At 39.2% G+C, this 22,828-nt stretch overlaps 2 protein-coding genes across 2 annotated transcripts in view; both read left to right on the plus strand.

The window, feature by feature from the left end:
* The window catches only part of LOC117990616 (neural cell adhesion molecule 1-like), a 186,976-nt gene that overhangs the window by 139,870 nt on the left and 24,278 nt on the right, over nt 1-22,828 (plus strand). The window contains exons 4-9 of the mRNA XM_034978071.2: nt 1,705-1,815; nt 10,976-11,182; nt 12,956-13,101; nt 13,808-13,958; nt 17,626-17,756; nt 19,631-19,790. Coding sequence (XP_034833962.2) covers nt 1,705-1,815; nt 10,976-11,182; nt 12,956-13,101; nt 13,808-13,958; nt 17,626-17,756; nt 19,631-19,790 — 906 coding nt within the window. The remainder of the gene's footprint in view (nt 1-1,704; nt 1,816-10,975; nt 11,183-12,955; nt 13,102-13,807; nt 13,959-17,625; nt 17,757-19,630; nt 19,791-22,828) is intronic.
* The window catches only part of LOC138403561 (uncharacterized), a 209,535-nt gene that overhangs the window by 104,214 nt on the left and 82,493 nt on the right, over nt 1-22,828 (plus strand). The gene's annotated exons all lie outside the window — the stretch shown is intronic.

Consider the following 22,828-nt stretch of genomic DNA (forward strand, 5'->3'; position numbering starts at 1 on the left):
CTCTTGTTTTCACTGAAGTTAGGGTTACTATACTCAAGTTCGCAAATTCCGGACAACATCCCTGATTTTCAAAAAAAAAAACCATGCGTAAATTTATTTTATGTGAAGGCTACGTCCAGAGGCGGATTATCCCTAGGCACGTGCCTAGGGGCGCGAGGTTACAAAGGGGCGCGCGTGATCATGTAGAATCTAATCTATCTTGGAGTGACTGAAACAACATGTTCTTTAATATACCAAAATGTCATGACGTGATGTTCTTCACTCCTTCACATAAATAGTACAATCACCAACTACCAGCAATGCAATGAGACGATTGCTCGTTCTTTCGAAGTAAGCTATTAAAAATTTTAATATGGCTGTTAGAGGGGCGCCTATGAGGTGCTTGCCTAGGGCGCTCTCGGCATTTAATCCGCCTCTGGCTACGTCACAATAATTTATATAATTTACAATATACAGAGTGCTACTAGTACACTAGTAACAATGAAGACAGGTGATAGTACTAATGATTACTTATAAAATCTTAACTGTAAAATGTCATCAGACGCAACGCGCGACAACGCAAAGGCTATTTTTGTCACACTAATATCATAAAGGTGAAAGTGTGTGTGTGTGTGTGTGTGTGTGTGTGTGTGTGTGTGTGTGTGTGTGTGTGTGTGTGTTTGTTACTCTTTCACGCAAAAACTGCTGGACGGATTTGGCTGAAATTTGGGATAAAGATAAATTATACCCTGGATTAATATGTAAGCTACTTTTATCCCGGAAAATTTATGAGTTCAGTTTATTTACAAATAAACAGTGCACTATATATGTGCGTTATGTACCTGTTACCTTATTTAATATCTCTTTTAATTGCTCGCCTTCTAAAAATTTTGGTCATAACGTCAAAGATTTCGGACAGGTCCCGACAATTTCGGTCATCTGGTTACTCTAATTATTGAGGTTAAGTCTATTTATATCGCAAGCTCATTTTCTTTTATACTATAAGCGGGGTATTTGAGAAATGGTGAATTTAATAAGCGCTCTGTAATATTATGTCAAAACAGATGCAATTTTTTGTAAAAACAACCCGAAAATTGTTTGTATTTTCGTGGATGGAGGAAAATTCAATGTTGTTTGAGGCAAAGAAGAGAAACCTGTTTTCTGAACTTTGTCTTCTTTAAATGAATTAGGTATCCTATAGGAGTGTTATATAACCTACTAGCCGATGCCCGCGACTTCATTCGAGGGGATTTAGGTTTTTAAAATCCCGGGGGAATTCTTTGATTTTCTGTGATAAAAAGTAGCCTATGTCACTCTACAGGTCTTTATCTATATCCATGAAAAAAATCGCGTTGATCCGTTGATCCGTTGCTCCGTTGCGACGTGATTGAAGGACTAACCAACAAACCGACAAACCAACAAATTCATCGATTTCATGAATTAATAGTTTTCCAAACCTATTACATAGGTATTATTATATTAGCCATACGTGTACTGGTTGATTTACCCTACCTCCTCTTGTACATATATTATATATAGGAAGGTACCTACCTACTAGTTGTCTTGTCAGGTGAAATTGCAGCCAAGCGCAAAATTAAAAAGTGCGATTGCATCCGTAAAGGCTTTTTAGAGAGAAACTCCACAATATCCTATAAAGAAAACTTATAGGTTTTATGTAGGTACGTAGTTAAGTAATAATTTATTTTTATTTTCTGTTTGTTTCAGTGCCTCCACATCAAATGCTGTTGTACGACAAGTCGGGAGCCGACGTGTCGGGTGTCGTGGGCCCTTTAGAAGAGGGCTCAGCTTTAATATTAGTCTGCGAAGTAAGAGGTGGTAAGTGTCCAATTTCAAGTCTTCTTTATACGTAGCGCCCAATATGGGACTAATGTAATATAATAAAATAATAAGTTAGGGAATGGTGGAAGGATCGGAGGGAGGCCTTTGCCCAGACGTGGGACAGTACAGGCTGATATTATAGATTTAGATTTTAGAATAAGTATGGTAGGTCCAAAATTCCTCGGTGCTTGAAGACCAAAGTCTTCGAACAGTGCGTGTTGCCAGTGACGACATATGGATCCGAGACATGTTGGTCTAACATGCGCACCGCGAGAAAATTTTGTCTACGCATTATCTCGTGTTTTTTCATACAAATAAGACGAGTAAATGCGTAGACAAAATTTTCTCGCGGTGCGCATGTTAGACCAAATGGTCGCTAACTATGGGCCTCATAATAAAGCTCAGAGTCACTCAGCGGGCGATGGAGAGAGCTATGCTTGGAGGTTCCTTGCTATGTTTTCCTTCACCATTAAAGTACCTATGTACCTCATGCTTAATTGCTTAAAACGCACATAACTCCGAAAAGTTAGAGGTTTCGGTAGGTACTCGTATATCCTAAATTTCACGTTTCTAGACCCAGCGATTTGAACTGAACTGCGTCACTCAAAATTTGGAATATACATTAAACGCATTAGCAATGATATAGGTACCCGTATTGAACAATACAAAGCCACCCCAATCATACCATTCATCATACAAATCGTTGCACAATCAAAACTGCATCGCTTGTATGGTGGCATTTGTCAAATATTCTATTAGTGCTTCGACAATCGAAACATCCCTGCGCATTGGTGATTTGTTTTGTTAAACGAAGCGTATGTTATTTGATACACTGTGAATTACTCTTTGTCATTGAGACGTGTTATTTATAGGTGCTCATATTGATGGAAATGTAATGCGGAAACACCACTAACCAGATCTCCTCTAAACAATTTGTTTGCTAATTAATCAGTACCCATATTTCAGTACCCATATTATAAATGCGAAAGTGTGTTTGTTTGTTGGTTTGTACTTCAATCACGTCGCAATGGAGCAAGGGATCGAAGTGATTTTTTGCATGGGTATAGTTAAAGATCTGGAGAGTGACATAGGCTACTTTTCATCCCGGAAAATCAAAGAGTTCCCACGGGAATTTTTAAACCTAAATCCACGCAACAGCTAGTAATAAACATCAATCCAATCCAATCCATCAGCCTGTTTGCGTCCACTGCTGGACATATGCCTTTCCAAGAGCGCGCCACCAAACACGGTCCTCCGCCTTCCTCATTCGTCCGCTTCCCACCACCTTCTTCAGGTCACCGGTCCAGCGAGCTGGAGGTCGTCCCACACTGCGCTTACCGGTACGCGGTCTCCACTCCAGAACACATCTGCCCCATCGGCCGTCGGTTCTGCGACAGACATGACCTGCCCATTGCCACTTCAGCTTTGCTAATCCTTAGAGCTATGTCGGTCGCTTTTGTTCTTCTGCTAATTTCCTCGTTCCGGATTTAATCCCTTAGAGTGATACCCAACATAGCTCGCTCCATAGCGCGTTCAGCGACTTTTAGTCAGTAATAAACATAAGTATTGATTACCAATGAAAATCGATATAACATATTATATTTAGCGAATAAGTTTAGTATCTATGTAAAAACTATTTTCGTATAGACATAACAAAAATACCATTTGGCACGTTCACATCTAGCTAACAGTCTAACTAGAGAAAGAGAGAGAGAGAGAGGGAGAGATAATGAAAAATAACATTTGGCACGTCGCACGTAGCTAACTGAAATTACCACCCTTCGATTTTTCTATTGCATGACTCTTTTATGGAAACATTGGGCGAGATATTCCAACCCGATGGCTTCATTGAAAAACTCCGCAGTACGGGTGCCTGGCGGCGCGCCAGTGTCACAGCTTAACTATCATACAGTTCTGTAATGGCAACACTCAACTGGCAAACACGTAGCCTTAGCACGAAGTGATCTGAGGCTAAGATAACAATGTTGGATAGAAGGCTTGATTTGGAAACGACCACACATGGTGGGCAAGTTGTAGTGATCTAAATACATAGAGCCAACGAAAGATTGTATATTTGACATCTGTCAGTTACATACAAAATAATATTGTGTGCCCTCTCGCACACATTACTTTGATATATAACAATAACGAAACGTCAAAAAAGCTATCTCTCGTTGGCTCAACACACAAATATGTATATACAGATATGCAACAAGCGTGGCCCCCTCAGTCCCTCTTGCTCAAGCAGAAATACTTGTGAATAGTTATTCCTTTTATTTTACGTTCGCTTCGGCTATTGTAGCCTAGTATACTGCAACCCACCATTGCGCAATAACTTCAAAAACAAAAAAACAACAATACAAATCAATTATTTCGTTAAAATCTCCGCATAACCAACATTAACAAACCTCAACTTTAAAGTCAAGATAACCTCACTTCACGTTGTTTGTCAACATCTCATGTACAAATACATCTTGACAAACAAAAAAAGTGGTCACGGTGATAAGGACAAAAAAATAATCATTTTGTCACGTTCTAATAAGAGCTTAAATGCATTTAGCTATCTCGCTTTAACAGTAGGAACCACAATAGGGCTACTTCTACAAGTATTTTTTCTGATGCTCATCAATAAGTAGTAACTATAACTTTTATGACGCGTTCACCTTTATTTTGTAACTGTAGAATAGCTAATCTGTGTCCAGTACGTAAGCCCCTGAACCTGAAAGAAAACAATTGTGTTCAATTCTGACCTTTATTATAAAGCAGTTAAGGACTATAAGGGAATAATGCAATTTATAGTTCAGCGTACCCGCAAGGATTATCTTCGCTTCAATTGTGATGATGCTGCGGCGCAGTCGCGGGGTCAATATTATAACAATTGGGGGTTGGTTTTGTAGAGATTACTTTTTGATATTTACATTTATTTAATTTTAATTTAATTAACAAGGTTTTAGGTATGTCCGTGTCATACGGTTCCTGATAGAATGGTTCCGTACCGTCACCCGGTTCAGGGTCCTGGGGTCTACGATATACAGCATAATGCTGAGCTGGAACCTTTTTTCGCGTTACGCCACACATGACAGTTTATTCCGCTTCTTTTGCTTGAAGCATGTTGGGTGGAAGAAGCCGGGATAACCAACTCTTAGTTATAAGTTGTGATGTGTGGCACAGTTTAAGAAATAAATGAAACATACCAGAAGTGAAATTAATTAATATTAATCACGACGCGCACAGGCTTATCGAGAGTTTTACCTTTTAAAATAACCTAACTGCAATATTAACTTGATTAGGGCACAATAACTCGCAAGTCGCGGGATTCAGCTAGTTTAGAAAATACTACAAATACCTGAAAAAACCGGCCAAGTGCGAGTCAGGCTCACGCAACGACGGTTCCGTACTACAGTCGTATTTTTTCGACATTTTGCACGATAATTCAAAAACTATGATGCATAAAAATTAATAAAAATCTGTTTTAGAATGCACAGGTGAAGCCCTTTCATATGATACCCCACTTGATATAGCTATCTTACTTGGAAAATTGAAAATACTAATTATGCCAGCTATAAGACCTACCTACCTGCCAAATTTCATGATTCTAGGTCAACGGGAAGTACCCTGTAGGTTTCTTGACAGACCGACAGACAACAAAGTGATCCTATAAGGGTTCCGTTTTTCCTTTTGAGGTACGGAACCCTAAAAATATCTACCGTCATTATAAATGCGAACATATTGTGACATTATTATCGTGAAATGATATTATTATTATAATAGAGGAAATCTGAGAATAACAAGCGTGATTTGACGGAAATAAAATATCTTCCCTCTTCTGAAACCATCCTGAAACATAACAACATTGTATTGTTGTATTTTCATATTGTATGTATTGTTTAGTAACATATTATATTATAATAAATTGAAAAGAAGTTATTTCCTATACCTATATCTACACTAATATTATAAAGAGGAAAACTTTGTTTGTTTGTTTGTTTGTTTGTTTGTTTGTTTGTTTGTTTGTACTGAATAGGCTCAAAAACTACTGGACCGATTTTAAAAATTCTTTCACCATTCGAAAGCTACATTATCCACGAGTAACATAGGCTATATTTTATTTTGGAAAAAAAATAGGGTTCCGTAAGATATTTGGGTTTTTCGGACACAAGGTGTAAAAAATCAACCAGAAAAGTTACTTATTTTGCGTACGCTGCCTAAACTATAAAAGATAGAACCATAAAATGTTCTAATTAATTGTAGATCTTATAAATATCTACAAAAAAGTCCGCGACACACTATACCCATCTATGTCGAGTGAGGCACAGCAACCATTTTTTTATTTAAAAATCTTGAATTTTTTTGGACTACATTTAAACGCGTTTATTTTACTCATGCTATTAATCCTTATCAAAATAAATGATTTCATCACTAAGAACAGTTTATGGAGATAATATTTGGTCTTTGAATGATTAAAATTAGACGTTTGGTTTTGAAGTTATGGCGAAATTAAAATATTACGATTTCTGCTGCACGGCCCGTTGTATTATATAAAGAGGTAATGTCGTTAAGTTTGTTTGTAGGGGGTAATCTTTAGAACTACTGAACCGATTTTAAAAATTCTTTCACCAGTAGAAAGCTACATTATTCCTGAGTGATAGGCTATACGGGATCTTTAAAAACCTAAATCTACGCGGGCGAAGCCGCGGGGATCAGCTAGTATTATATAAAATTCAAAGTCCTGACTGACTGACTGACATATATATTATCAACGCACAGCCTAAACCGCTGGTCCTAAAGACATGAAATTTGGAGGGTCTATTATTTGTAAAGAGTAGGTTTAGAATTTTGCGAAATTCTACCCCTAAGTGGGTTAAATGGGGGATGGAAGTTTGTATGAAAGTCCGTCATTTTTCAAGTAATTTGCATGAAAATTGGTATTTGGGTTCTCGGTCACAAATGAAGAAATACGTGTTTCGGTACTGTTCAGGGTGCGTGTCCTGATGTTATAATGTTTGTTTCTGAAAAAAATGCCATTTGTTTCCTGTAGGCTACGCGGGCGAAGCCGCGTGCAGAAGCTAGTCTTAAATATATAAAAAGAAAAAGTGACTGACTGACTGACTGACTGATCTATCAACGCACAACTCAAACTACTGGACGGATTGGTCTGACATTTGGCATGCAGATAGCTATTATGACGTAGGCATCCGATAAGAAAGGATTTTTGGAAATTCAAACCCTAAGGGGTGAAATAGGGATTTGAATTCGTGTAGTCCACGCGGACAAAGTCGCGAGCATAAGATAGTCTTTATATAAAATCCTGACTGACTGACTAATATATCAACGCACAGCCTAAATCGCTTGTCCTAGAGACGTGAAATTCGGAGGATCTGTTCTTTGTAAAGAGTATGTATCCACTAAGAGAAGATTTGTCGAAATTCCACCCCTAAGGGGGGTAAATAGGGTGTGGAAGTTTGTATGAAAGTCTGTTATTTTTAAAGTTACATCGATATAAATTGGTATTTAGGCTTCCAGTTAAAAATAAAAAATACATGTTTCACGATTTTTGAAAATTCTACTCCCATGGGAGTTGAATAAGGGATGATTTTTTATTAGTCCGTCATTTTTCAAGTTATTTCCATAAAAATAGATATTTGAGTTTTCGGTTACAATAGAAAAATACGTAGGTACCTATTTCAGGGTAATCGAAGAAGAAGAACATTATATCATCCAAACGGATGATATAATGTTCTTCTTCTTCTTAATTTGCTTTATGGCTTTCAGTAGTGCCACACCGAGCACAATGCACTTTGCCAATGTCACGTAGAATGGAGTGATATAATATTATTATGAAATTCAGTACAACATTATATCATCCGTTTGGATGATGCTATGGTTACTAGGACTGGCTGTTTTAATGTTAGCAGTAAGCTAATTGTTTCAGAAGCTTTTATAGAGGATTCATATTATGGGTGTGGGTGTCTTGTAGGCAACTGTTGATGATTAAGTATTATACAACAGTTGCATAAATCCATACTAATATTATAAATGCGAAAGTGTGTCTGTCTGTCTGTTTGTCTGTCTGTCTGCTAGCTTTTCACGGCCCATCCGTTCAACCGATTTTGACGATATTTGGTACAGAGATAGCTTGCATCCCGGGAAAGGACATAATCAGCTAGTATAATATAATTGCATTTAATAATGATCTTGCTATGCAAAACACGGCTCACTCAAGAAATTTTCGGAAGATAAAAGTTCAACGACGCATAGAAAACTATGGAATGGGTCTATCAACTTGGAGTAGGTATACCAACCTATTGTGATTGATTTTTTAAAGTTCCGATGTTCCTACTCTAAAAATACATTTCCCTGCATAACAAGTTATTTTGGTAAGACCCCTAAAACATCATCCCGTAAAACTCTAACCTAATAAAATTTAGCTGAGCAGGCGCTGATTCTGTTGTTTTTCGCTGAACTAAGTTTAGAGTATCTGCGTCCTATTCTTTTTAATATTGCTAAAAAAGGACGGAACATGATTTTTACATTTAAATACTCTAAATTTTAATACACGCTACAAATTTAAACGATACGCTCGCGACTGGCAGCTAAAGTCACGAGGTTTGACGGCTCTAAATTAAACTTAAAACTGTCAAATTATGTCTGTCCTTTATTGTTATATTAGTAAGAAGAGGATGCGAATGCTCTAAAATTTTATTGTGCTCAAAATCAGTACCATGGTTTAAAGAAAAGTGATAAAGTTTTATTTTACTTGGCGTGGAAAGTTTCACAATAAGGGTGGGTACATAAGGTAGGGAGAAGTCAGCGTTTCAGTTCTACCTCTGGCGGAATTCCAGGCACTTTAGTATTTATACTTACTCTATTATTCCTTTAATGACTTAAAAATAAGAAGTAAATAAATTACAGAAGGGTATAGGCCATAGTCCGTCACGCTCGCTGGCCAAGCATCTGCCCCTGAACTCAACTCAACTCTACCCCCACGCCAAAATCAGCGTGGGGGGGTAGAGTTTTCAAGAACCCTGAAATAGGTACCTACGTATTTTTCTATTGTAACCGAAAACTCAAATATCTATTTTTATGGAAATAACTTGAAAAATGACGGACTAATAAAAAATCATCCCTTATTCAACTCCCATGGGAGTAGAATTTTCAAAAATCGTGAAACATGTATTTTTTATTTTTAACTGGAAGCCTAAATACCAATTTATATCGATGTAACTTTAAAAATAACAGACTTTCATACAAACTTCCACACCCTATTTACCCCCCTTAGGGGTGGAATTTCGACAAATCTTCTCTTAGTGGATACATACTCTTTACAAAGAACAGATCCTCCGAATTTCACGTCTCTAGGACAAGCGATTTAGGCTGTGCGTTGATATATTAGTCAGTCAGTCAGGATTTTATATAAAGACTATCTTATGCTCGCGACTTTGTCCGCGTGGACTACACGAATTCAAATCCCTATTTCACCCCTTAGGGTTTGAATTTCCAAAAACCCTTTCTTATCGGATGCCTACGTCATAATAGCTATCTGCATGCCAAATGTCAGACCAATCCGTCCAGTAGTTTGAGTTATGCGTTGATAGATCAGTCAGTCAGTCAGTCAGTCACTTTTTCTTTTTATATATTTAAGACTAGCTTCTGCACGCGGCTTCGCCCGCGTAGCCTACAGGAAACAAATGGCATTTTTTTCAGAAACAAACATTATAACATCAGGACACGCACCCTGAACAGTACCGAAACACGTATTTCTTCATTTGTGACCGAGAACCCAAATACCAATTTTCATGCAAATTACTTGAAAAATGACGGACTTTCATACAAACTTCCATCCCCCATTTAACCCACTTAGGGGTAGAATTTCGCAAAATTCTAAACCTACTCTTTACAAATAATAGACCCTCCAAATTTATAAAATAAATTTTATTAGGTTAGAGTTTTACGGGATGATGTTTTAGGGGTCTTACCAAAATAACTTGTTATGCAGGGAAATGTATTTTTAGAGTAGGAACATCGGAACTTTAAAAAATCAATCACAATAGGTTGGTATACCTACTCCAAGTTGATAGACCCATTCCATAGTTTTCTATGCGTCGTTGAACTTTTATCTTCCGAAAATTTCTTGAGTGAGCCGTGTTTTGCATAGCAAGATCATTATTAAATGCAATTATATTATACTAGCTGATTAGGTAGGAATTAGGTTCCGGGTTTCCGGGATAAAAGGTATCCTATGTCCTTTCCCGGGATGCAAGCTATCTCTGTACCAAATATCGTCAAAATCGGTTGAACGGATGGCCGTGAAAAGCTAGCAGACAGACAGACAAACAGACAGACAGACACACTTTCGCATTTATAATATTAGTATGGATTTATGCAACTGTTGTATAATACTTAATCATCAACAGTTGCCTACAAGACACCCACACCCATAATATGAATCCTCTATAAAAGCTTCTGAAACAATTAGCTTACTGCTAACATTAAAACAGCCAGTCCTAGTAACCATAGCATCATCCAAACGGATGATATAATGTTGTACTGAATTTCATAATAATATTATATCACTCCATTCTACGTGACATTGGCAAAGTGCATTGTGCTCGGTGTGGCACTACTGAAAGCCATAAAGCAAATTAAGAAGAAGAAGAACATTATATCATCCGTTTGGATGATATTATGGTTATTAGGACATTGGGTGTTTTAATGTTGGCAATAAGCTATAGCCTCATCGGGTGACAGAAGAGCTGACTCATTTTTTACGCAACGGATCAGGCTGGCTGTCCAGCGCGGAAATGCAGCCAGTATTCTTGGCACCATTCCACGCGGGCATGATTTGTATAGTAATTAGAGTAGGATTAGGCTAGCTTTATGTTTTATTGTAATAACTTATGCTCACGACTTCGTCCGCGTGGACTACACAAATTTCAAACCCCTATTTCACCCTCTTAGGGGTTGATTTTTCAACAATCCGTTCTTAGCGGATGCCTCCGTCATAATAACTATCTGCATGCCAAACAGCTCGATCCTTCCAGTAGTTTGAGCTGTGCGTTGATAGATCAGTCAGTCAGTCACCTTTTCCTTTTACGTATTTAGATTTTCATTAAAAAAATAACTATATATACCTATGTCACTATAATTTTGTTCCTAGGTCGACCAGAACCAGTAGTAACATGGCTGATAGACGGCCTATCAGCCACACAGTACATCGGTGAGAAGACAGACACGCACGTCGTAGTCAACAGGCTAGAGATCCTACACGTCAGGAGAGAAGATCTCAACAAAACGTTCAAATGTCGAGCCGCCAATACCAACCTTGTCCCGCCTCAGGAGAAAGCTGTGAGACTTGAAATGAACTGTAAGTGATCTATACCCATCCATACCTACTCATATTATACAGGGTGTTACCAGTACATCGGCGAGAAGACAGACACTCATGTCGTAGTTAACAGGCTAGAGATCCTACACGTCAGGAGAGAAGATCTCAACAAAACGTTCAAATGTCGAGCCGCCAATACCAACCTTGTCCCGCCTCAGGAGAAAGCTGTGAGACTTGAAATGAACTGTAAGTGATCCATACCTACTCATATTATACAGGATGTAACCAGTACATCGGCGAGAAGACAGACGCTCACGTCGTAGTCAACAGGCTCGAGATCCTACACGTCAGGAGAGAAGATCAGAAGAGCCTATGTCCTTCCCCGGGATGCGAGCTATCTCTGTATCAAATTTCGTCAAAGAAAAGCTAGCAGACAGACAGACAGACGGACGGACACACTTTCGCATTTATAATATTAGTATGGATATCATAAGCTGATGGTAGATTCTGTTTCACTTTTCGCGAATCATAATTGAAGTATAAATTTACCAACTGCCAACCTTTGATAGTCGAGGACATCTTTGACTAGGTAGATAAAGTTAGAACTTTGACAAGAACAAGAAGAAGATTGTAGATAACTAAAAAGTGCTTGAATTGAACATTCATATTCAGTTTCAGAATCTATTGTTCAGAAACAATCTAGTCGAAGCCGAAGTTTACTAACCCGGAATAATAAGTACTCAATTTAGAATCAAAACTACTAAGGGTAAGATCTATAGAGTGCACTCTGACATAGCTTAGACTTAAGACAGAGTTAAAATGAGACAGACCTATATCACTCACATAAATCTGTCTTATTTTAACTTAATCTTAAGTCTGAGCAAAGTCAAAGTGCGCTCTAAAGATCTCAGCCTGAGTACGCGGCAGAAAATAATATACATCGACCTTTAGAATGACATTTCGGTTTTTTAGAGCATTGTCTTGTCATTGTCACTGATACCTATATGACGTTTTGTCGGTCTCAACGACAGAGACAATGGTCTACAAAACCGCTTCCTCTTTCTAAAGGTCGATGTACATTACTTACTGCCGCGTATACTATTCAGTAATTTAAAAAGTTTTTATTGATCAAAAAATCTAAACGTAATACACCAGTAATCAAATCTGAGACTTGGTATAAAGTCATTAGCAGTTATGCCACAATGGAAAAATATGGGTTTCATAACGAATATGTAAAAGTAAACAACAAAGCAAAAGTTTTTCTATGTTCTTGGGTAGACGTAACATTTTTGTGTTAAGCGGATTTTATCCAATGCGAGAATTGCAACTACAAACGAGAACAATTAAAAGTTGTTGCAAATAAGCTATTGCTTGAAAATATAAACAAAAACTGCATAAAAAAGTTCTCCAACAACCAGTCAATTTACTTTTTACCCGTCTGCAGCGAAGGCCAAAGGAGGGTTATGTGTATGACCTGTATGTATGGACGTCACTTGTGACTACTTAACGGCTCAATCGATTTTGATAAATGATTCGTCATTATATTCGTCTTGGTGGCGAGAGTGTCAGTGGGTAGGTACATAACATTCTTAAAAATCAAAATCGCGGATTTTATGCGCTTTAATGTGCGGGCTGAAAAAGATGCAGTGCGAAACGCAGTCGGGGGTTTTCGAAAACTTACTGAAAACTTGCTAGAGCTAAGAATTAAACTAGTGTGTGCTAGAGCACTAGCCTTATGGTATCTCCTATGGACCTTATTGATTTTCAGAGGTATCATGACAATCCTAATACTTCTTAATGTTTCTTTACCAGTGGCACCTCTATCAATATCACTGCTCAGTCGACCTCAGCAACTGCTGGCGGGATCAGCGGCGACGCTTCGATGCGTCGCTGAGGGCAGCCGACCACCAGCGCAGATATCCTGGTACAAGGACAACAGGAGTTTTGAGAAGGATAAAGTAAGTTAGCTATAGATAGTTCAATCAACGAAGACGCGCCCCACTATTTTCGTGGGGGGAAACTACGGAGTGCGGGAGTAATTTTTACCCAATTTATCTTCGTGTGTGAATGTGTGTGCCCACACTTGATCGTTCCAATGCGATAAAATTTGCTCTGACAGTACATGATACACATGCATTGTAAACGATCGGGACTAAGAGTGGGGCGCGTCATCACGGATTGAACTGTCTATATCATTATCACTACTTGGTTGGCATCAGGAACTGCTAGCGGGATCAGTGGCGATGCTTCGATGCCTAGCTGAGGGCAGCTGACCACCAGCGCAGATATCCTGGTACAAGGACAACAGGAGTTTTGAGAAGGATAAAGTTAGCTATCATTATCACTACTTGGTTGGCATCAGGAACTCCTAGCGGCATCATTGACGATGCTTCGATGTGTTATAGCTGAGGGCAGCTGACCACCAGCGCAGATATCCTGGTACAAGGACAACAGGAGTTTTAAGAAGGATAAAGTTAGCTATCATTATCACTACTCGTTATGCCAATGGTGCGCGAATTCCCGTAGTCGCCGATGAGACGAGGTCCGTATAGAAGACCAGCTCCGCTTCCCCGCGTACGATCTCATCTAACATCGTCACCCGCAAGTCCCCATTTAAAGGGTCATTTTGAGGTCGGTTTGTGCTCACACTAGTTTTGGTTTTAGGTAACCGACCACTCAAACGACACCTGGTCAGTGAGCACGTTGGTGTTCAGTCCAGCGCCAGAGGACCATGGAGTGATGGTGAAGTGCGTGGCCTCCAACTCCGCCTTACCGGGGAAGATGATCGACGACCAGGTCAAGCTGAATGTAGTATGTTAGTACTTCTGTATTTTAGTTTTATGGCGTAGGGTAGATACGAAAAATAGTCCAGTACACATTTCCGAATTCATAAGCCGAATGTGCTGGGGCAATATACATAATGTAATTCGAACGCTAGCAAAAAACGAAGACAGGCGATAGACAACAAAAAACGGGAAAAAATAAATAATAAAATATCCTAGACTTCGTAAAAGTGACGCTAGAGGTCAACGAACGTTGCGTAACTAAGCCACTCGAAATCAATGCCACGTCGTAGTTGGGGCATTGAACCCGGTTTTGAACGCTATACATTGTGGGTTTGAAAAATACTAAATCACTAAAGTACAAATAGTTATTGGTATTGGATTGTGTTTAGATGGTATAACAATAACGCTTAGTTTTTGCTAGCGTTCTGGTTACACCATGTATATGTACTTGGCTCTTTACTCTTTTCTACCCCCCAATTGTGTAAGAAAAACGTATATTCATCGTTATCGCAATCGTCAACAAATTCTGCCCCTTGATTGGCGTGAAAAAATGTAAAGAGCGAATCTACCAATCAAAGGGCAGAATTTTTGACGATTACGGAAACGATAAATACGTTTTTCTTACACAAATGGGGGGGCTGAATTTTAATTATTATTTTCACCTCCATCTTCCGACGATCAACATTTAAATTTCTATAATAGAAATACAAAGTGAAATTTTTAATTTAAACAAACTTTTACAAGTACTTTTGAATCATCAAAGCATCTACCATTGGTTCGGAAATCGGAATGCCTTTCGATTCGAATTGGAGGACGAAACTAAATGCAATAAGATTAGCCATCCACTCCCCTTGCTTGAAGTGGTTGTAGTTTAACGGACTACATTAAGTTGGGGGTACTTACCCTTTGTCCCACCCCTTTGACGGGCAGATTCTAGTCAACTAGAAAATAGTACCAGCGCAATGCGAGATTCAATTTACACGGACCACGAGCTTCAATCGGTGCGATCAAAGAGAAGAACGTCAAACGCGTTAGTAGGGTCACCATACATAAAGAGGATTTTTGTGATCCTTGATAAAACGTAAACTAATTGAAAAATCCTATTACAATGTAAAGGATTATTTCAATGACAAGCAAGCTTGGGAATTAGTTGTTTAACGGCTATGTGATAGTTCTAATAAGTTTAAATAACTTTGTAAATTGGTGATAATAAAAAGAATACCCGGCTGAGTTTGTTGTGAGCTCTTCTCAGACCTGGGCGCGTTTGGAACCCTCGTAGCTTTTAAGTTTGATAGAGATGTGTTGTTAAATTTTAAATCGCAAGTTCTGTGCGTGCTGAATTACTGAATTGCTGTTTAAATAATTTGAGACTATAAAAATCTATAAAATCTGAGACTATCTCTGTCTCGTTTTAACTCTGTCTTAAGTCTAAACTAAGTTAGAGTGCGCTCTATAGATCTCAGTCTTATTGCGACGCAATAAAGCACAATTCAGCTAACTAAGCCCTGCGGTGTAAAAATTAACAAAGGTCTTTTTTTCTATCGCGTAACTCTTATCTCTTAACTCTCTATCTTTCTCTCTTGAGATAAGACTAATAGCCATTTCCGCTTAGCCATTTCCCGCTCATTACCCTTTCGCAGTGGAAGGTGGCTATCACTGTGAGAGCCTACGAAGCTACGCACTGCCGTATGTACTGGTATATTTTTTGGGTCAGGTAACCAAGCGAGCCTCGCCTGATTATATTATACTGTATAATACTGGGCAATACTGCGTGCTTGCGGTTACAGAAATAAAGGCGACTATTCAATGGATATCCTGGAAAATGTAGATATTATGGCAACCCTACTTGTAGTAGTAATTGCCGTCAGCGGCAAAGCATACGGCATTATACGACGGCACACTATGTTCTTGGCAACACTGCATGCTGGCGGTTACAGAAATAAAGGCGACTATTCAGTAGATATCCTGGAAAATGTAGATATAATGGCAACCCTACTTGTAGTAGTAATTGCCGTCAGCGGCCAAGGGTACGGCATTATACGACGGCACACTATGTACTGGGCAATATTGTGTGCTTGCAGTTAGAAAAATAAAGGCGACTATTCAATGGATATCCGGGAAAATGATGATAATGTGGCAACTCTACTTGTGGTAGTAATTGCCGTCAGCGGCGAAGCGTACGGCATTATACGCCCCGCCACACTGTGTATTGGGCAACACAGTATGCTTGCGGTTAGAGAAGTAAAGGCGACTATTCAATGGATATCCTGGAAAATGGAGATATTATGGCAACCCTTACTTGTAGTAGTAATTGCCGTCACCGGCCAAGCGTACGGCATTATACGACGTCACACTATGTACTGGGCAACATTGCATGCTTGCGGTTACAGAAATAAAAGCGACTATTTATCTCGAACACGACAACGGCCCGGATAACTTTGTTTCAAAGCTAATGTTCTTAACTCTTTTTACTATAATTAGCGATCTTTTATTCTGGATTAAATATCAATATGAATGTCAATTTTAGGAAACAATCTTTCCAAATTGGCTCAATTTTTTTTATTCAGATACAAGTTAACCCTTGACTGCAATCTGAACTGGTGGTAAGTTATGATGCAGTCTAAGATGGAAGCGGGCTAACCTGGAAGGGGTATGGCAGTTTTTATTAAACCCATACCCCTTTGGTTTCTACACGGCATCGTACCGGAACGCTAAATCGCTTGGAGGCACGGCTTTGCCGGTAGGGTGGTAACTAGCCACGGCCGAAGCCTTCCACCAAATTCCAAATCCCTGGCGGGGGACCTCCTACTAAATAGGTATAATTTATGAACATAGGAGGTTGAGCAGCAGACTGCATGGATAAAAATTTAATCAATAATTAGTATATACAATCAAATATTTCCTTTAATTCACTAATTTAACACTTAGGTAGGTACACAATACCTGAACATTAATTTATTAATGAAGTACTTTAACTTTTTCCACACTTTTAAATTTCGCTCGGGTAAATTTGTTAACATTAATTATAATAATTAGTCTCATTCCCGTTCACTAATTAGGTACCTCACTTAATTAATAATTAAAATTAGTTTTTGTTAACATTTGCAAACTAAGCGACATTTAATTCAATTAAAATGTACCCAAATGGACCTACTATTAATTAGGTACCTCACTTAATTAATAATTAAAATTAGTTTTTGTTAACATTTGCAAACTAAGCGAAATTTAATTAAATTAAAATGTACCAAAATGGACCTACTATTTTTAATAGTTCGTAAAACCGATAGACGTTGGGGTCTCAACTCAAGGTGTTGAAATGGTGACCTCGCACCGGAAGACGCAGTGTTGGAAAATACAAACTACTACGTGCTACGAAGCGATTTAGCGTTCCGGTACGATGGCGTGTAGAAAGCAAAAGGGGTATGGTTTTAATAAAAACTGCCATACCACTTTCAGGTTAGCCCGCTTCCATCTTAGACTGCATCATCACTTACCACCAGGTGAGATTGCAGTGAAGGGCTAACTTGTATCTGAATGAAAACTAATTAAAAAAACAAATTAAAACTATCATGTTACACCTTTAGTAACGAAAGATGAACCTTTTAAAATGACTAAGGTAGAAATAAAGTTTTGGGCAAAGTAGAGTAAAAGATCATCCCTATAGTCTAAGAGCTGATTAATTGAATTGTCCTCCAGACAGTCCCCTGGTGACGCTGAGCCTCGGCAGTACTCTCAACCCTCACGACATCAAGGAGGGAGACGACGTTTACTTCGAGTGCAACGTGCGAGCGAACCCGCGGGAACACAGGATATCGTGGTACCATAATGTGAGTAGAGAGTTAAAACCAAATATATTAAATAAAAAAATCTGTCAAGTGTGAGTCGGACTCGCACATGGAGGGTTCCGTACCATCGTACGAGAAAAAAGCACTTCACTTATTCTATTTCATTTTACAAAGAATTGGCTGACCCGCTCTGGTTGAATTTCTGTATAAGTCCCGCAAATTGCTATTACGCTGGAACCATGTCCTATTAACATCGAAATAACGTCATTTTGACGTCATTTGATGTATATTTAAGTAAAAATATACCATCAGCAGCATATAAAAGATGTTCATCTAACTACAATAGCGTTTCTTTTAATATTTAGAGCAGTTTATGTCTTTTAAAGGTAACATACGAGTTTAATCCCAAGGGCGTAGTAATACCACACGAGTAGATATGTAATCCCATGGCCAATAATGTGAGTGCTAATCGATCATTGCGCTGAAGCAATTCCATTGATAGTACAATTGAAGTTATTGCTGATATAATTGCATTGTTAGATTACAAAAGACTGCTATGAAAATGGGTTCATAAATTACCAATTTATTTCCAATTTATCATCATCACCGTCAATCATAGACCTTCCTACGATGGCCACCGCACCTGGTCTTTAGCCTTCCTCCAGTTACTCCCGCCTCCCTCTTTGTTATTGTCGGTACATTATCGTGCTGCAGCGCGCTTTGTAGCATACTTACCTCGGTATACAATACGCGGTACCTAAGCATCGCGTATACTTAGTGCGCCTCTTACGCATTTAAGCGAGAAGCTACCTACTTGTTTACCTATTCTCAAGATAAGACAAAACGGACTATCAATAGTAGAGGTGCGTGGTCTAGTAGGCGGTGTAGTAGAGGTCATTGTTTTAACGGCGGCGCCTCATGCTTGCAACAAACAGGAAACAGCAAGCACTGGCAAGCGTGTGAATGGGTGTTTTCGTATGTTTGCCAACGCTTGGGAGCGCTTGCCGCATAGAGACTGGAAATAAAAAGCAGCAAGCATATGACGCCGCCATCTACACTATATATATAATATATAATATATAATATATAATATATAATATATAATATATAATATATTAATATATAATATATATATATATATATAATATTATAAAGAGGAAAACTTTGTTTGTTTGTTTGTTTGTACTGAATAGGCTCAAAAACTACTGGACCGATTTAAAAAATTCTTTCACCATTCGAAAGCTACATTATCCACGAGTAACATAGGCTATATTTTATTTTGGAAAAAATAGGGTTCCGTAAGATATTTGGGTTTTTCGGACACAAGGTGTAAAAAATCAACCAGAAAAGTTACTTATTTTGCGTACGCTGCCCAAAAAATGTTCTAATTAATTGTAGATCTTATAAATATCTACAAAAAAGTCCGCGACACACTATACCCATCTATGTCGAGTGAGGCACAGCAACCATTTTTTTATTTAAAAATCTTGAATTTTTTTTGGACTACATTTAAACGCGTTTATTTTACTCATGCTATTAATCCTTATCAAAATAAATGATTTCATCACTAAGAACAGTTTATGGAGATAATATTTGGTCTTTGAATGATTAAAATTGGACGTTTGGTTTTGAAGTTATGGCGAAATTAAAATATTACGATTTCTGCTGCACGGCCCGTTGTATTATATTATATAAAGAGGTAATGTCGTTAAGTTTGTTTGTAGGGGGTAATCTTTAGAACTACTGAACCGATTTTAAAAATTCTTTCACCAGTAGAAAGCTACATTATTCCTGAGTGACATAGGCTATACGGGATCTTTAAAAACCTAAATCTACGCGGGCGAAGCCGCGGGGATCAGCTAGTAAGGTATAAAACCGTGTCCCTTGCTGATTATTTAAAAGTGTCATTTCTGTAGGACAGGGCCGTCACACAGAACATGACTTCCGGTATAATCGTGAGCACGAGGTCGCTGGTGATGCAAGGCGTGACAAGACAGGAGGCAGGACGATACTCGTGCCGTGCTGCTAACGCAAGAGGCGAAACTTCTAGTGAAAGTGTCACTTTGCGAGTACAATGTAAGTGTTTATAAAATGTAGGACAGGGCCATCACACAGAACAGACAAGACAGAAGGCAGGGCGATACTCGTGCCGTGCTGCTAACGCAAGAGGCGAAACTTCGAGTGAAAGTGTCACTTTACGAGTACATTGTAAGTGTTTATAGAATGTAGGACAGAGCTGTCACACAGAACATGACATCCAGTATAATCGTAAGCACGAGGTCGCTGGTGATGCAAGGCGTGACAAGACAGGAGGCAGGACGGTACTCGTGCCGTGCTGCTAACGCAAGAGGCGAAACTTCGAGCGAAAGTGTCACTTTGCGAGTACAATGTAAGTGTTTATAAAATGTAGGACAGGGCCATCACACAGAACAGACAAGACAGAAGGCAGGGCGATACTCGTGCCGTGCTGCTAACGCAAGAGGCGAAACTTCGAGTGAAAGTGTCACTTTACGAGTACATTGTAAGTGTTTATAGAATGTAGGACAGAGCTGTCACACAGAACATGACATCCAGTATAATCGTAAGCACGAGGTCGCTGGTGATGCAAGGCGTGACAAGACAGGAGGCAGAGCGATACTCGTGGTGTGCTGCTAACGCAAGAGGCGAAACTTCGAGTGAAAGTGTCACTTTACGAGTACAGTGTAAGTGTTTATAAAATGTAGGACAGGGCCGCCATACAAAACAAGACGTCTAGTATAATCGTGAGTACGAGGTAGCTGGTGATGCAAGGCGTGACAAGACAGAAGGCAGAGCGATACTCGTGGTGTGCTGCTAATGCAAGAGGCGAAACTTCGAGCGAAAGTGTCACTTTGCGAGTACAATGTAAGTATATCGATCATTATAATTCTTCAGGATCATATCACCTTGCGGGCGTCCACTGTTGATGTTCTATCCTAAAAAGCGCCACCAGATGACCAGGCCAGGTCTTCAGCCTCCTCATCCAGCCACTTCTATTCTCTTTATATCATAGGTTCGTCTTACTGGGGGGTGCCCAACATTTTGCTCTTTTTAGGGTTCCGTACCTCAAAAAGAAAAACGGAACCCTTATAGGATCACTTTGTTGTCTGCCTGTCTGTCTGTCAAGAAACCTACAGGGTACTTCCCGTTGACCTAGAATCATGAAATTTGACAGGTAGGTAGGTATTATAGCAGACATTCGAGGAAAAATCTGAAAACTGTGAATTTGTGGTTACATCACACAAACAAATTAAATGATGGTCTTGAACTAATAAGTAAGATAGCTATATCGAGTGGGGTATCATATGAAAGGTCTTCACATGTGCATTCTAAAACAGATTTTTATTTATTTTTATGCATCATAGTTTTCGAGTTAACGTGCAAAATGTCGAAAAAATACGACTGTAGTACGGAACCCTCATTGCAATCTCAGCTGGTGGTAAGTGATGTTGCAGTCTAAGATGGATGCAGGCTAACCTGGAAGGGGTATGGCAGTTTCTTGCAAGCGAATCTGGTTAAGCAATTTCGACGAGGAAGCCAACAGAAGAATTCGGCTAGGTTGGGCAGCTTTTGGGAAATTGAGTCAAGTCTTCTCATCGTCAATTCCTCAGTGCTTCAAGACGAAAGTCTTTAACCAGTGTGTTCTTCCCGTCCTCACCTATGGTGCTGAAACGTGGACACTAACAAACGGCCTTGTCCACAAACTCAAAGTCGCTCAGCGAGCTATGGAGAGGGCTATGTTAGGAGTTTCCTTGAGGGACAAGATCCAAAATGAGGAGATCCGCAGGAGAACCAAGGTCACTGACATAGCCCAAACTATTAGCAACCTGAAGTGGCAGTGGGCAGGTCATGCCTGTCGTAGAGGCGATGGCCGTTGGAGCCGGAAAGTCCTTGAGTGGAGACCGCGTTTAAGCAAGCGTAGTGTGGGACGCCCTCCAGCACGATGGACCGACGATATAAAGAGGCTGGCGGGAAGTGGCTGGATGAGGAAGGCTGAGGACCGGGTGTGGTGGCGCTCTTTAGGGAAGGCCTATGTCCAACAGTGGACGTCCACAGGCTGATGATGATGATGATCTGGTTACACCCTGTATGTAACAACTGCTTACATTCGTTTCAATCTGAATAATCAACAGCTAAGCAACGGAACGGGGTGCAAGGGCGTGTATTTGTATTTACGGCTTTAATATCAACCGGCACTGTTCACGCCTATTGGATAACGTGAGAATTTATTTTTCAGCATAGGCAGAGTGAACTAGAGTGAGAAGACTCTCGGTTTGATCCTGAATCGACGATCTGTCAAATATTAGGCTAGGACTAATATTTGGACTAGGACTAAGGCTTAGGATTAGGAGGTGTCAAATATGATACCTAGTCGTTTCATAGCCTCATCATGATCAAGCCATCGCCAGCTCACTACATCGCACGGGTTTTCTCTCAGAGTGAGAAGGGTTTTGGCCATAGTCTACCACGCTGGTCGAGTGCGGATTGGCAGACTTCACACACCTTTGAGAACATTATGGAGAACTCTCAGGTATGCAGTTTTCCTCATGATGTTTTCCTTCAACGTTAAAGCAAGTGATATTTTAATTACTTTAAAAAACCGGCCAAGTGCAAGTCAGACTCGCGCACCGAGGGTTCCGTACTACAGTCGTATTTTTTCGTCATTTTGCACGATAAATCAAAAACTATTATGCATAAAAATAAAAATATGTTTCAGAATGTACAAGTAAAGCCCTTCCATAATATGATACCCCACTTGATATAGCCTTACTTGGAAAATTAAAAATACTAATTATTTGTTCATGTACCTACACATTTTAATTTTTTTGTGTTGTAACCACAAATTCACGGTTTTCAGATTTTTTCCTTATGTCTGCTAGAAGACATATTATCTGCGAAATTTCATGATTCTAGGCCAACGGGAAGTACCCTGTAGGTTTCTTGACAGACACAACAGACAGATAACGAAGTGATCCTTTAAGGGTTCCTTTTTTCTTTTTGAGTTACGGAACCCTAAAAATGCAAATAAGAACATAAAACACTATGTACACAGTTAAACAAAGTTGTTCATTTCAACGGGCCTTTATCAAGATTTA

The sequence above is a fragment of the Maniola hyperantus genome, chromosome 18, assembly GCF_902806685.2.
Source record: "Maniola hyperantus chromosome 18, iAphHyp1.2, whole genome shotgun sequence".
NCBI classification, from domain to species: domain Eukaryota; kingdom Metazoa; phylum Arthropoda; class Insecta; order Lepidoptera; family Nymphalidae; genus Maniola; species Maniola hyperantus.